General features: G+C 27.3%; 2 protein-coding genes and 1 long non-coding RNA gene across 3 annotated transcripts; all 3 read left to right on the top strand.

Moving 5' to 3' along the window:
• Positions 1-8026: 8026 nt before the first annotated feature.
• Positions 8027-8652, top strand: LOC106296364 (acanthoscurrin-1). Its single transcript, XM_013732491.1, has one exon. The coding sequence runs from the start codon at positions 8117-8119 to the stop codon at positions 8468-8470; it is 354 nt and encodes a 117-aa protein (XP_013587945.1). The 5' UTR covers positions 8027-8116; the 3' UTR covers positions 8471-8652.
• Positions 8653-11107: 2455 nt separating this feature from the next.
• Positions 11108-11563, top strand: LOC106303625. The gene has a single exon (XM_013739917.1). It carries the CDS (start codon positions 11108-11110, stop codon positions 11561-11563), a length of 456 nt encoding a protein of 151 aa, XP_013595371.1.
• A 1861-nt stretch (positions 11564-13424) lies between these two features.
• On the top strand, positions 13425-14097 carry LOC106302962. Its single transcript, XR_001262464.1, has 2 exons — positions 13425-13676; positions 13751-14097. It is a non-coding gene; the product is annotated as an uncharacterized LOC106302962 (long non-coding RNA).
• The last annotated feature ends 2889 nt before the right edge of the window (positions 14098-16986 follow it).

Raw genomic sequence — 16986 nt, 5'->3', positions numbered from 1 at the left:
TGGTAAAAAGAAATCCAGCTTTGAAAAACGGGTCAGAATTTAACATAAATTAAATAAAAAATAATTTTCAAATATGTTTTCTCATAAATATATTAATTTCCTTAATAATTAAATACAAATATAATAAGATAAAAATATAATAAGAACTGAAAAATTCATACGGTTTTAACCAATTGATTAATTATAACAAGTAAATTATAAAATTATTGTATTTGAAATAGTTATATAAAAATTTAAGTATACGGTTAACGTTAAAAATATGTACACTTATGTTCTAAAACAATAATTTATGTATAGAAAAGTAAAAACAAACACCCGCGCGGTTGCGCGGATCAAAATCTAGTTTATTTTAAAATTCTAACAAATCTGTTTTAAAAGATTTTTACAAGATCTTCATTTTTGAAATTATATTTAAATATTTTAACTAATTTCGAAATTAGTTTGAAATATTATTATACATTAATATATTCAGTTATCGTTTATAAAATGAAAAATAAAAAATTCTATAATATTTTATCTATCATAATATTTTATCTATCATATAATTATAATCAATCATATTAAAATAAATTATTATATTGAGCTAAATATAATAAAATTGAATTAAATTTATAAATTTATATTTTTTATTTTCGTAAGTATAAAATATTTATGTTCAAAAATAAAATCTAATACGTTGGTAAAATGAGCTAACATTAGCAAATTATATAATACATGTAGAAGCATTAACATGTATTTCTTTAAAGCTAATAATATAAAATCTTTGTAACTAATTTAATCATAATATATTTTCATTTTGAATATAATATATATATATATATATATTATATTATATTTTTAAAATTCTAATAAATCTGTGTAAAAATATTTTAACAATAACTTAATGTATTTTAAGTTATTGTTTATAAATTGAAACATAAATAAATTATATCCTATTTTATCTACTTTATAGTCATGATCATGTTAAAATACAATTATTATACTTAAATAAATATGATAAAAGTATATTCAATTGATAAATTTATGAATTTTTATTTTTATAAATATAAACTATTTATTTTTAAAATATAAAATGATGATAGAACAGCTTAAAATTAGCAAACTATATAATACATTTCTAAAAATTAACATATCTGAGACTTTTGTATATACAATAATATATTATCTAAAATGGATAAGTATAAAAAAATTAGTAAAAAAGAAATCCAGCTTTGAAAGACGGGTCAGAATTTAGCATAAATTAAATACAAAATAATTTTCAAATATGTTTTCTCATGAATATATTAATTTATTTAATAACTAAATGCAAATACAATAAGATAAATATATAATTTGAAGTGACAAATACATAGGGTTTTAAACAATTGATTAATTATAACATATAAATAATAAAATTATTGTGTTTTAAATAATTACTAGATTTTGACCCGCGCAACCGCTCGGGTGTTTGTTTTCACTTTTCTAAACATAAATTATTGTTTTAGAACATAAGTGTATATATTTTTAACGTTAACAGTATACTTAAATTTTTATATAACTATTTCAAATACAATAATTTTATAATTTACTTGTTATAATTAATGAATTGGTTAAAACCGTATGAATATTTCAGTTCTTATTATATTTTTATTTTATTGTATTTGCATTTAGTTATTAAGGAAATTAATATATTTATGAGAAAACATATTTGAAAATTATTTTTTATTTAATTTATGTTAAATTCTGACCCGTCTTTCAAAGCTAGATTTCTTTTTACCATTATTTTTTATGCTTATTCATTTTGATAATATATTATTGTATATACAAAAGTCTAAGATGTGTTAATTTTTAGACATGTATTATATAGTTTGCTAATTTTAAGCCGTTCCATCATCATATTATATTTTTAAAATAAACAGTTTATATTTATGAAAATAAAATTTATAAATTTATTAATTGAATATACTTTTATCATATTTATTTAAGTATAATAATTATATTTTAACATGATCAAGACTATAAAGTACATAAAGTAGGATATAATTTATTTATTTTTCATTTTATTAATGATAACTTAAAAATACATTAATTTGTTGTTAAAATATTTTTGCACAGATTTATTAGAATTTTAAAATATAATATATAAATTAAAATATATTATATTATGAAAATATAATATATATTATATTATATTTAAAATGAAAATATATTATGATTAAAGTAGTTACAAAGATTTTATATTATTAGCTTTAAAGAAATACATGTTAATTTTTTTACATATATTATATAGTTTGCTAATGTTAACCCATTTTACCAACATATTAGATTTTATTTTTGAACATATATATTTTATACTTACGAAAATAAAATTTATAGTTTTATAATTTTAATACAATTTTATTATATTTACCTCAATATATTAATTTTCTTTTAATATGATTGATTATGATTATATAATAGATAAAATATTATAGAATATTTTATTTTCATTTTATAAACGATAACTGAATATATTAATGTATAATAATATTTCAAACTAATTTCGAAATTAGTATAAGTATTTAAATATAATTTCAAAAATGAAGATCTTGTAAAAATCTTTTAAAACAGATTTGTTAAAATTTTAAATTAAAATGAAAAGATATCAAAAGATATTATGATTAAAGTATTTTAAAGATTATATGTATTATTAGTCTTAACAAAATACATTTAATAAGATTTTTAAGTGATGGTCCAAATTAAAAAGTCACACATAAAAGAAGTCATGACTTCTATTTTAATATATAAGATATAAACATTTAAATATATGATTTACGTTAAAAATATATACCATTTATGTTCTAAAACAATAATTTATGTATAGAAAAATGAAAACAAACATCCGCGCGGTTGCGCGGATCAAAATCTAGTAGTGATTACAGTTGCGAATAAATTTACTAAACAAAGTAGATTTATTATATTGGTTTAGATATTGTCAGCATTCAGTTATAAACATATGTGGTGAACCTCATTGATCTGATCTAATTGTTATTATCTAGTTTAGAATTGATGCAATATATATAGATACAAATTTATAAGATCGGTTGAATGAGAGTTTGTTAAGTAAGCATGATAGAAATAATTTAAAAAAGAAATAAAAAAAAATTATGAGGTTTTATAATTAGATGTGATAATGGTGTACTGTCATATATTTAGTTTTGAAATTAAATGTTGATGTTTACAACGAAAATGCCATATTTCTATGAGCAAATTTTTGATAATTAGAAAAAGACAGATTGTACAAGAAGTGTGTTTCCCACACCATCACCATGGCAGATCTCCGATCTTGAGTTCACTTCTCCCTTGAGATAAGTATTATTTATCATGTTTGATATAGATTCATAGTCAACTAAAATTTTATTTTGCGAATTAATCTATTTAAATTCTAGTCAATATATAGAGATGACTAATCATGTGATAAAAGTTAGTGATTGAGAAAAATAATATATGAGTATTATTTATCTCTTAATATAATAAGTATAAGGTAAGTCATAGTTCTATATTAGTATATTTTATTACCATTTATATGTGGGTTTTAAGTTTAAGGCTTAATCTTAAAAGATCTATTAGTTTTGAAAAAAAAAAAAAAAAAAATTTGGTCACCAAAATGTGATTGCATAAAGCTCATTACGTATTATGCATCTAAATTTTACAAGACCCGAAGTCTGTAACTATATCTCAACTATGTTGGATGTTTTAATGATGCATATATTTGAAAATATATTTGACACAAATAATGTTATCCAGCAGACACATTTCAAGAAAAAAGATTAAGAAAATTTATACTTGTATCTTGTCTCCTTGAGACTCAGAAAAACGATGAGCTATTGATGTAAGGTCAAGACCAAAGAGTTTCTTTCAGAACTCATATTTTCACTTGAAGTTGAGAAAATAAATATGGTAATAAAGAAAAGATATGATTTAATCATCTAAAGATGAAAACAAAAAAAATATTATTGTGAGTACAATACAAAGTAGTAAAACCTTATCGAATGTTTAATACGAGGATATATATGAATGCTTCAGTAGAGTACATAATATTACTATACATAAGAATGCAATTTAAAACCCTTATTGCATTATATGATCTTATATAAGTCTCAAAAATTAGAAGGATCTGAGAAAGAATACATAATCCATGTAGGATATGTTGTTGATTCAAAATTGAGATTCATTCGAGATTGATAAACCTGTAGTAGTATCATCTCGAGGGGAAGAGTTAAAGAATCTCACATTTTATATTAAGAGAAACATCTAGAAGATTATGTTTTACTAAGCTGAGATTGATGAATCCTTCATAAAGTAAATCCATATAAATCTGAGACAAATTATACTGACACTAAGCGAAAGAAATGTTAAATTCATTTTAAATCAAAAATATTTCTCAAAAAGTATAGTCGAGAAAGTGCCTACAACTTCTTAATGTATTGTACTACACAATGATCAGAAAATGGAGATAAATGAAATAGTAAACCAGAAGTTTACCGAAAGTGTAATGTTTGGCAAATCGGTTATGCCATCCCGGTTTAGTAATGATGCGATAGATAATCATATGGACATTCGTTGAAGAGCCAGAAGATTCTTACAAATGATTTGCTATATGCTGCTTACTTACAAGGTAATGCAAGAATATGGTTTTCACCAGTCAAATAGATTTGGATTCTATTTATACAAGGAGCTGTTTGTGAGCTTGATCACCCACTGGTGGACTGATCATCCACCATATGCATCGACAAGAAGGTCGTATGTATCCTTGTCATAGATCCGCAACCTGATGTTTGCGAGAGTAGTTAATAATTCTGGTGAATTCACAAGCCTTTGATGATTACTTTATACATGTGGGGATACATTATGAACATCTTGTAGCTCAAGTTCATACGTAAGATGCAGCAGCATTGATTCGCATAATACCAAAGAGTAATTAAGAATTCTCCCCATCAAACTGGTTTTGGGTCAGGAACCAAAGATCCCCATCTAAATTTTTTGGATAAGTTGTAGTTGCTCCACCACACCGCTAAAATGGGACCTCAAAGAAGGTTATGAATATGTTGGATATGATCTCCATTGATGATAAAATCTAGAAGATTTTATAAAATTTATTGAAAGACTCGAAAGTTAGTCTATCCAACATTAGGGGGAGAAAATAAACAGCTGGAGAACAAATGAGTTGAATGAATTATCATTGATCCTCGGACTAAAGAGCGTAAATAGAAGTCCAAAATGAATGTATGGAGATAATTATATTATGAAGATTAACATATGAGTTGTCAGACTCATTTATTGACCATAAGAAAGTGATTAAATCACAAGTACTAGCTGTAAATCCTCCAATTAAAATGGATATACCAGAAGGGCAATATCAAACTGCTAATGAGTCTAAAGAGCGCTTGAAGCGTGAAAGACCATATCGGTTCCAAATAAAATAATCCTCGAAAAAGAAAAGGAGCATGAATGTGAATGACATAATCGAGGAATGAAATATTAAGGATCTCGAAAAGAGATAGAAAACATGACAAGAAAGAATTCAGGTACCTGAGAATATAGAAATCTCAAATAGCTATGTCATGTCTGGAACAATATGAACCGATATCAAATCGACGTCATGAATACTTATGCATACAATATAGCAGTTGATGAGAATGAGGATCATGAAACATCTATTGAAAAGTGTACACAAAGAGAATGATATGCCAAAATGGAAATAAGCGATAGATGAAGGATTAAAACTCTTGGAAAGAGAAGAGTATTCGGACCGATAGTCCGTACACCTAATGGTGCAAAACCAGTGGTACACAAATATGTCTTTATGTGAAAGAAAGAATGAGATGATGAGAGGTTGTGAGATGCAAAAGAGTTGTTGCACAAGAGTTCTCACAAAGACCTGAAATTGTTATAAGAAACACATCATCATGTGGCGGAAGCATCAACTTTCAAGTTTCTTTAGTCTGACAAGAATTTAAAGCCATTGGAAATGACAATTATGTCAATGATCCAAAAGGTATAAACTGCAAGAAGCAGTAAACCCCATAAGGATTTGGACTGCTAGAAGCAGTAAATGCTAGTTCTCGAGAACATTACAAAGGATGATATATATGATGAGAATACATCTCCCGAAGATGATGCTTCCAGGGGGAGAATATGATGATGTGCGTAGTTGTACTCTTTTTCTTTATCATGGTTTTGTCCCATTGGGTTTTCCATGTCAAGGTTTTAACGAGGCAACATCTTATGATACCTTAAGAGGTTTTCCATTTGCATCTTATAATTCTCAAAGAACACGCAAATGATAGATACCTTGAGAGGAATGTTATCACTTAAGTGATAAAGATATATCAATCTTCTAATATATTTTTGAGACTAAGAGAAGGAGAAGAGAATGATCAAGGTCAATCATACTTGAAGAAGAATAAGAGATGAAAGCATTCCATTCGTGTAACAAAATCAAAGGTTGAAAGTTTTCCAATCAAAGGAGACCTTCTAGATGGAATTAAAATAGAAATTGGTGTCAAGAGAAAGATCTTTGAGTCTCTTTTCATCTCCAATTTGAATCAAGTCATTCTCCATGATAGAACTCGAGATATGAATGTTTTCGTGGGACATGTACAAGATGTCTCATAATAACTAATATCGTATGATATTCAAAATACCACTTGATATTTCCATCTTTACAGAGCCAGATCGGTGCCTAAAATTAGACATGGATGTTAGTTTCGATCTCCAAGTGGTTTGAAGTCATTTTGTCCAACAGTCATCAAGATATTCAAGTTTTAGTGAGAAGTGTCAAATATGCCAAGAGAAGTGAACCAGTCCAACCCCAAGAAGAAGGAGTTAATTCATCACATTAGATTGTGTCCTATCAGATATCTCAAGTTATATTTTCATCAGGGGGAGTAGATGCGCGCTGCACTCTTTTTCTCTTAACCATGGTTTTTCCCACTGGTTTTCCTGGTAAGATTTTTAATGAGGTAGCATCTTATGCGTTTTAGGAAATAGTTTTGTACAATAGACATTCAAGAGGGAGTGTTATGAATAGTTATGTGGATGTCCATCATATGCCCAAACCGTGTTCTAGAAGGTTTCTAAACCCTAATTTGTATCTTATATATATATGTGTATGCCATTACTTATGAAATAATAAAATTAACTAATTACCACTTTCTCTCCGTTCACAACACCAACCACCAATAATCTTAAAAGTAAATGTGTAGTTCCGAAAGAGAAGCCTCTTTTGAAGCTGAAGTTAGCTACAGCTCTCTAAACAAACTAAATACATTTACTATGTAATGTAGCTGGACTAATTATAATGGTTTAAATGATTCAAGAAAATGATTTTAGTTTACATATCGACCAAAAAAAAAAGATTTTACTTTACTTTTCATGTATCTCTCAACGAAAGTGTGTACCAGCATGTCTTTCAGAAGAAAGGTGAACGATTTGCCACTTCTTCGTAAAACTGGAGACTCTACCAATTATTTTCCTTTTTCGATCAATCATCAAACTCTATGCACCACCGTATTAAACGTGGGTAGCTAATACAACAGATCTACAAAACGAAATCATTCGATAGAGACTATCGTTTTAAAGAAAATCATTTTCACCAGGTGTTACTTTGAACGCATGAATCATCCTTGGCCATTATTTTCAATGAGGAAACCAGGACAGGATTATTTTTAAGATATTTGGTCGCTTGATAAAGCTCAATTGAAAGCCTTAGAGAAAAATTACAATTCTCTAATTTCAATATTTTACCGTCTAAAATATAGTTCCAAATTTTAACAACTTTATCTGATAGCTTTGACTGGCTCAACTACTAGGCTCAACCGCTTACACAGCCGTGGCGGAACGTTAGTTACTTACCACGTCACCACCAGTCATTTTCAGAATGTAAATAAACTTAAATTTGACATCAGAGCGTTTGGTAAAAAGCATTTACATTGGCAATAACTATCTTCACCGGTCATATTTTTGTATGTGGTCACTCGGGGCCTTTAAAAGGATCCAGATATCTCCCAGATCATCGGCAATGCAATAAACATAAAAATTCAAATTTGTCTACTTTCTTGTTATCAATATTACCGTTCTTAACCACTTTGAGATTATGGCGAAGTGTCTTTTCAGTCTCTTCTTGGTTCTTGCCCTAGCCTCAGCTTTTGCTTCCGGAGCAAGAAACATCCCAGGAGGGCTCTCTGACCAGAAGAACTACCTCGGATACGGTGGCGGGTACTCCGGCATCGGAGACAACGGTTTACCTTTCGGTGGCGTCGGTGGGGGTGTGTCTGGTCCCGGTGGTAACCTTGGTTTTGGTGGACTTGGTGGTGTTGGTGGAGGCTTAGGCGGTGGCTTAGGAAATGGGATAGGCGGTGGTTTAGGAAACGGGATAGGCGGTGGACTAGGTGGTGGAGTTGGTTCCGGAGTCGGTGGAGGAAGTACTGGAGGAGTTCATTTCCCTTGAGTAGTTGAGTTGTTACTTTTGGTTTAAGGATTTGTAACGGTCCTTGAATTAGGTCTAGCTTAAGATGATGTCAGGGCAACAATAATAATTATGCTTTTTTTTGGAATTTTCATTAGCTGTTTGACGTGCGTCTTAAGTTACTATGGTGTCCTTAGAATCAAACTCGTGTCTTTGTCGTGTCATGGCTTGGTCCAATTTCAAATTCTATTTAATTTCCAGTGTTTCACTTAATAAATTAGTCAACATATATGACTACTTTTTATCATAAAGTCTATTTATAGAGTTATAGTAAAGCCATGTTACAAAAAAAAAAGAGTTATAGTAAAGCCCTGTAGGTATATAAATGTGTTTGGGACGCACCTCGAGCTAATTGAAGTTCAACTAAAATACAAAGAAAAGAAGTTAACAAACGAATATCAAATAAAAAACTTTTACTTATTGAAATGGGATTTTCGTTTTATATGGCATTTGATAGATGTAACAAGTAATTAGATAGGAAATATGAAAACAATAATGTACGGATGACAACAAAAAATGAAAACAATATACATAATTAAAAACATGATTTAGTAGATGTAACAAGTAATTATATAGGGTGGAAACGACATACTTATCGAACAACACTTACACTTAAGTCGATCGATCTACAATTTTCGTATTTGGGATAGTTAGGGCATCTCCGTCAATGAACTTTGAGTGGGGTTCATAACTTTAATTTTTTATTATTTGTTTTTTATTTTTTCGTTTGATTTAAAGAAAAAAATAAAAAATTAAGCAGATCAATCACGGGCCACCATGTATCGTGGAGCCTGCGATACAGTGATGAACCAGGTTCATTCCAGTAAATCTGCAGGAGCTGAGTTCAAAAATAAAAAATATTTTAATATTTTTTTTTTTTGGGGAAAAGTGTGAACCACTGTATCGAAGGTTCAATATGATGTTAGGTGACAACATATTAAAGTCGAAATGAGTAGGTCCAAGCTAGAATTAAAAGGCAAAAAAACAGTCAAACTTAGGCAGAGCTGACGTTGCATTTCAAAATACTTTTTGCGAGGTTGGTTTTGTGCATTTACTCTTTCTCTTCTTTACAAAATGTGCGAGGTTGGGAACTTGGTCTATTACACGTTGTGTTGCAGGTGAATATTAACTCATGGATATTTCTTTTTTTTTAATGATGAGAACTGAGAAATGTTAACTTCGCCAAACAAAATTTTACAGAAATTGCGATTTTGTATTATTTTTATTTCATATCATAGTCTTTGGAACTTCCAGCGTCAAACAATCACATCCAAAGCTATTCCAAACAATTCTGTCAAATAATTTTAAAATATAAATCAGAAAAATTCATCGTTTATATATATATCATATATGAGTGTGCCTAGCAGCAATACCCAACCGGTCCGGTTATGTCAGTTGTGCTACTTTTGTACGAGGTTGTACCAGAAATATTTCCTTTGATCTTGTTTTGATCTCAATTTTGTAGGCTACAAGCAGTCATCTACAACGGAGGTTCACCGTAATATCTAATTGATGTTATTTCGAGGGATCCTTTAGGGGTTCGAGTTTAACCCAAATCAAAGAAAATATAACCATGTCCAAGATTAATTACTCATGATATGAGAATAAGATGTGATATTATTTTTTGGCAAAAAAGATGTGATATTATATGCTTTATAGCTGTTACTAAACTTTATGAATTCTTTACTGAATTCTTTGTGGATATATCCTAATCAAATAATAATAAATAAAAAATTCAACCAAATTAATCGTAATTTGGTTATATCAATTTTAGTTTGTTTAGCATATCAAAAAGTACAGCCGAGCGAAAGCTATTTAATTTATGAAGTGTCTTGATTTTTCTGTCCGTCTAGATTTGTTTTTCCTTTTTCTATATAAACTTGAATAGTGCGAAATTCACTATGTAGACTGCTTCGAATATTTGGATTCGTGTTATTGTATTCTTAGAATTGACTAACTACAATGTACTTAATTGTATTGATTAAATTATTTTTTTTATCGACGTATTGATTAATTTTTGGTATTGTTTTTAAGAAGAAAACTGAAATCATTTTTCGAAAAGGTGTTCTTCAAACACTCCAGTGATCCAATATTTTATATTCTAATAATGTAACGTACAACGTTAATGGTACTTACTTTATACTTTAAATAACAATAATAAATCAAGCGTTTGTGTGACAAAAAAAAAAAATCAAGCGTTTAGTTTAACTAAAGGAGGCTCAGGAAATACTATTTTTCTTAGAAATAAATACCCCCACCATGCTGAAACCTAAGGAAAATAATTTGTTTTGACATAATTACATAAACATTTGAGTTATAGTTTTGACATCCTAATCTATACTAACTTATATAATTTAATTTTGTTCGACTATAGATTTCGATGATACTAACTGGATCACAAAAATTTTAAGCTAACTTTTTTGTTTTCATAGAGAAGGCCGACCTTTAAGCTTAAAAATGATTACCCGTCAATGATCACGTAATTGATTTAATCGTTAATGCAATGCAATAACTTCAGAGTTGATAAGTTAATTAAACGTCAATTACCGTTTCGCTCTTCCATTATATAACCAAAGCAACAAAAACAATTCTTCACAAATGTTTACTAGAAACAAAAGCATGAACAACATCAAACAGTTTCTCTTAGCCATTTTTATATATCTTGTTTTAACATTTCATGATCGTGTATTAGCAAGCAGCACGACCACCAGAGACATCATAGTCCCGAAGATTTCTGACTGGCAAATCACGGTGGTCAACGGTTTAATCACCAGTGAAACTCTCTTCGTCCATTGTAAATCTAAAGACGACGACTTAGGCGAACAAAATCTGCATCTGGGAGATAGATTTTCTTGGAATTTTGGAGAAAATATGCTTCACTCAACGTTATTTTGGTGCTACTTGAGTAAAGATGATGGTCATATGAATGTGAAAGTGTTTTGGGATGATGTAATCTTGTTTCATAGATGCGGTTGGGAAAAATGCGTTTGGACCGCTAAAACTGATGGGCTTTATCTTTGGAACTCTGCTATTGGTGAAGACTTATTACTAGAGAAATGGGAAACTGGGTGGTGAAGAAATTTCTCTTGCTAATTGTATGATTATAAATTAATCTTGTTGTTTTATGCATAAACAAATACTAATTCATAATAGCTTTCATAAATCTCCATGTTTCACTTTTAAACTTTTCCACTAATAATAAAATGTTTTGTTTGTTATTAAATTTATATATCTATATATACAAACCTGTTAATATATGTGATGTACTCATGGACATAAAATGATAAAAAAACATTAATTAAAATATATTGTTGCGACACTATAATGATAATGCATTACATAGTTTTTTATTTAAAGGATTTTCATTAAGAATTTTATCTGAAAATAAGATTTTGATTTAAAATGTATTGTTATGACATCTTATATATTAAAACAGAAGTCACAACATTGATTCATGTGTGATTTTTTTTTAAAAATGGACATAATGGACCTATTTCTAGAAAGTAATGTTACATTTAATATTTAATCTTATCATTTAAATTTTGGGCGTACCAGAAATTTTTATTGGGCTATCAATAATTAGATTTAAACAATAGATGATCCATTGAATTTATAGATAATATAAATTAAATAGGTATAATTTAATGTTGTAATACTATACCTCTATATGCTAAATATTTAAATATTTGTCGATTTTAACTTTTAAAATTATAAAGATTTTTTTTAAAATAACAAAAATCATATTATCTAACAATGATTAATCTTTACTACCTTAAACCAATGAAAACAAATTTTAAACTATATAGTTTATTTTAAAAATTAAACAAAAACTAAATGTTTAATTATTTACTCGATAATATAAAAATCTATGAAGCGAAAAGTTTAATTTTTTAAAAATTTTCTAAATTTGTGAAATGTTACAATATCTTTGAATATGACAATAAAACAATATTTTACTAATCTTTATATATATAGTTATGATTTTAATAATGAAATAATAATCCGAAAATATATATATATAAGAATATACAAATACATGTGAAAGTTTGAAACAATCTATTAAATGAAAAAAATATATAGTAAACTTATTATGTTTTAAAAATTGATAGACACATATAGATTATAATATATACCAATTTAGAATTGAAAACAAAATATTTATATAAAAATAAATGAAAACAAAAACATGTGCGGTTGCGCGGGTAGATATCTACTTTTTATTTAAAATACTCTAACACACATTTTGGACAACAACATGAACTTCCTTCGATCTTGTATTGATCTCAATTGCTTATGGATATAATACGAAAACGTTTTGTTTCTGTATAACATACATCACTGAGGTTTGGTTTGATCTATAAGTGTGATTATCATTCTCTAGAATTCGAGAAATACTCTAGTTGGTTATGAATAAGTTTTATTTCACTAATGGCTTTCATTATTTATGAATAAGTTAAATTTTAGTCATTTAGGCTCTAACCGATAATCATTAGAAGAATATGATGAATAAAAGAATGTAAGAAAAGTATTCTTCTCTTAATTTGATAAAGAATAATTGTAATCTATTATTCCTTAAATGTTAAAGAATGTAAAAGAATCATAGGTAACAAATATTTTTTATAAATGGTATAAAATATAAGGAATGATAAGAAATTATTTTGCAGTTAGAAGATTGATCACCGTTTAGAACCTTCGAAGATTGATTTTTGCAGTTACACAGTTTATAGGAAGGAGTAAATCCCAAACCAGGAAATATTTAACTAGTCAAACCGGTGAAAACAACCAACTAGGCAAGTATATCACATTAAATATAAAACGCAGTCAAAGTATTTAATGGATGGGCAAATATATTCGTTCTTATTTTTTGTATATATATATATGAGTGACAGATTTACTGTCATATTCGTCACAAAACATCTATATTATACATCTGAGAAAAAAATGGGAAAATATTTACTTTTTTTTTGTTATCCTCATTTCCTTTGATTCTATAAACTCGTTGATGCCTCCTCTATTCAGAAAATTCAATGTTGAAATCGTAAACAAGTTAGGGTTTAACAAGAAACTCAAGGTTCATTGCAAGAGCGGAAGTCATGATTTTCCGATTACGTATCTTAATATCGGCGAAAGTTTTCAATTTAAATTTACAATCCTCCTAACTACTCTATATTGGTGCAATTTGTGGCAGGTGAAAGATGTTTATACATTTTCTCGACATATGTAAATGCAAGCTCTTACATAATATATATAATTATGTTTCAGGGCCCAAATTACAAACACCATGTGGTTTTTGATGCGTTTCTTCCGGACAAAGATTTTATAGATGGTACATGTACTGGAATGCACCCTAATGTATGTATGTGGATCGCAAAGGAAGATGGAGCCTATGTCCTCAACAAGAAATTTCACGGAGAATATTTCATGTATAAATGGGATGCTCCCACAAGAAACACTTCAGAGGTTGCACCTGCGAATGAATATGAATTTAATCATGTATAAATATATATCGTACAAGTGGATAACTTGTTTTTGGGTGGTCAATTCTTAATATTGAAACCGTTATGCTGTCGCTTTGGATAAATTATCAAATTAAATAACTTTTATTCCAGATCTACAATTATCAAATAAGTTATGCCGTCGCTTCTATGTAGGGAGGTAGAGTACAACTGCTACAAATATCAGAGTTGATGTGATAGGAGTTACATATTACTAGTCCCTTCCTTTCGATTTAATCGTTGTAAGAAAATTTTTTCTTTTGAAATAAAAATCGTTTTAGAATTTCAATGCAAAATTTATTAATAAGATTCACCCTTTTATTTTTCTATTGGTTGAAATATGATTAGATGTATAGGTAATTGTATTTTTTTTTGAAAATATACAAAATTATATATTTTTTAATCTATGTGCATAAAAGGACAATTAAAATGAAACGAAAGGAATATATTTGATTAATTGGTAGAATTACTATTTTAACTCTTAAGGTATATAAATAATTCTATGATTATGACGAAATATGTTTCTAATCAATCATGTTTTAATTTTTAAATATAAACTACAAGTGGGATGATGTTTCACTATCGAATTACTTCAGTCTGTTCGAGTATGTTATTAAACAAAATCCCAAGATGTAGAAAATAGATCCTTTACATAGTTTTTGTAACAACTAACTTTATTTATTTATATAAAATGGCATTACAGAAACTTGCAAATAAGAAATACAAAATTACAGATTGTTTTTCTTTGATATGTTCTATTGGTCATCCGGCACATTTTATGCTACATAGTGGATTACTTCAAAATCGTACCATATAATATAATTCGAGTTTAGAATACCTTATGGTTCTGACTAAAAGTAAATCGGTCATTTGCTACGGTCCATCATGTTAACCATTAGGGCTGAAACCCAAATTCATATTAACTAAGTAGTGATAATTTAATTTTTTTAAAAAATTAAGCTCAAAATTGATGTAGATACACACCAAACTCCAAAAGATTACCATTAAACTATCACTACTCAGTTAATTTTATTTTTTAATAGAACAGGACAACACCACATGGGTAGTAAAGTTCGAAAACGATTTTCCAGAAAAGTCTAGAATGTTTATCCGAATAAATCCCAAATCAGGAAATATTTTACTGATCAATAAAAATTACCAGTTAAACAATCGCACACTAATACCATTTTCTATTTGTTTAGACAAGTATAGGGGTGATTTGAAGGGTTGTAAATATCTTAGACAGCCATTTTTTTAAAAGCATTTTATTAAAACAATCATGTTTTAGGCTTGAAAAATAAATCTACAACCAAAAAGTTAGAAAATAAAATATACTAGATCTCGACCCGCACATCCGTGCGGATTTTTTCTTTCTAAGTTAAAATATTTTAAATTTATATAACAAAATTTATCAATAACTTAATGTAATTTAGTATTATATTTCTATAATATCTATGTTTATGTGACTTATATATTATCACTATAAATTTTATAATTTTTGTACTTATGTAACAAAATTTATTTTGAAAACATTATTATGTAAGAATATTATTTTACCTAATATTTTTTTATGACAAATGTTTTTATATAGATCCAATTTAATTTAACTTCAATAATTGTTTTTTGAGATACTGTTAAAAACAACAATTTTTCTTTTAAATTAGCTAGAATATATTGTACTTCAAAATAATTTTGTAGTAGTGATATTATTTGAGAAATTACTTGAAATACACTCATTTGAGTAAAATAGTTTTATTTTTTAATTGGAAATAGAAATGAATCTTTCTAAAAAAATCTTTTTAAAATATTTGTAAAATGTATTTTAGAAAATTTATCATTTAAATTTTCATTATCATTAAAATATAGTTAATAATATTTAAATATTTTTAAAAAAATATATATAAATAAAAAATAAATTAAATTTTAATTTCTAGTTATAGTTTATTATAATTAAAATTTAAATTAATTACTTGTTGTAAGTAAATTTTAAAATGATTCTGAATTATTTCTAAAAGTATTTTGTTAGAATGTGCTTATAAATATTTATTTGTATCTCAAATAAAAAGATGAAGATATTAAATCATGGCTATATGAATAATGTGTATTATAGTTCTCTTGAACTCTAGATGAAAGGATACGTTTAATAATGTTCCTTTTTAATTAAATAGCTACAATTAAATTTAAAGAATATATCACACGATAAAAAAAAGAAGAAGCATATGGTTAGGAAGGAAATCAGGAAAAAATCTGGTTAACAATTGGTTTGCTTAGTTGTTTAGGAAAATAAAAGACTAAAATGCAACCACAATTATTGTTATGATATTATTATGCAAATATAAAATTTCATCAAAGTAATTATCTAATAGAAGGTCCAATTTAAAAAATCTCACATGAAAAAAAATGTGATTTCTGTTTTAATATATAAGATTAGCTACGAAAATCATATTTTCTAGCTTTTATTAAATGCTTTGAATATTTTTCAAAATAAATCTATAGCAAATGAATTAAAGTAAAAAAAAAAAAGTTACAGCCTATTTCTATAGTAAAGAAACTAATGGAATAACAATAACCAATTAGTTCAAATATGTGTATGCATATTAAGCACATTTCCATATTTACTCTATATTTTAATCTAAAATGGAGTAATTAACAAAAATAGAATATTACTCCATTACTCCATTTATAGAGTAGTGTTTTTATTTTGTGATTACTCCATTTTCCACTCTATTTTAAAGTAAAATATAAAGAGGGATTGGGATGCTCTAATACGATATAAACTTGCTTTTTAAATGTAGTAAAAAAAAAAAGACTTGCTTTTTAATTGAATGATTCATAAATGCAATAAAATAGAGTAAAAGTATTTAATGTATGGACTTTGATCAACACAATATTTAATGTATGGACAAATTTAGTCGTACGTTTTTCTGTATATATATTTTACAAATAGATTTATTGTGGTACTCGGTACAAATATTTATTATACGTCTGATAGAAAAAAAAAAT

This window comes from Brassica oleracea, chromosome C1 (genome assembly GCF_000695525.1).
Source record: "Brassica oleracea var. oleracea cultivar TO1000 chromosome C1, BOL, whole genome shotgun sequence".
In the NCBI taxonomy this organism is placed as follows: domain Eukaryota; kingdom Viridiplantae; phylum Streptophyta; class Magnoliopsida; order Brassicales; family Brassicaceae; genus Brassica; species Brassica oleracea.
The sequence above is the reverse complement of the archived record's forward strand: the minus strand, read 5'-3'. Positions and strand labels throughout refer to the sequence as shown.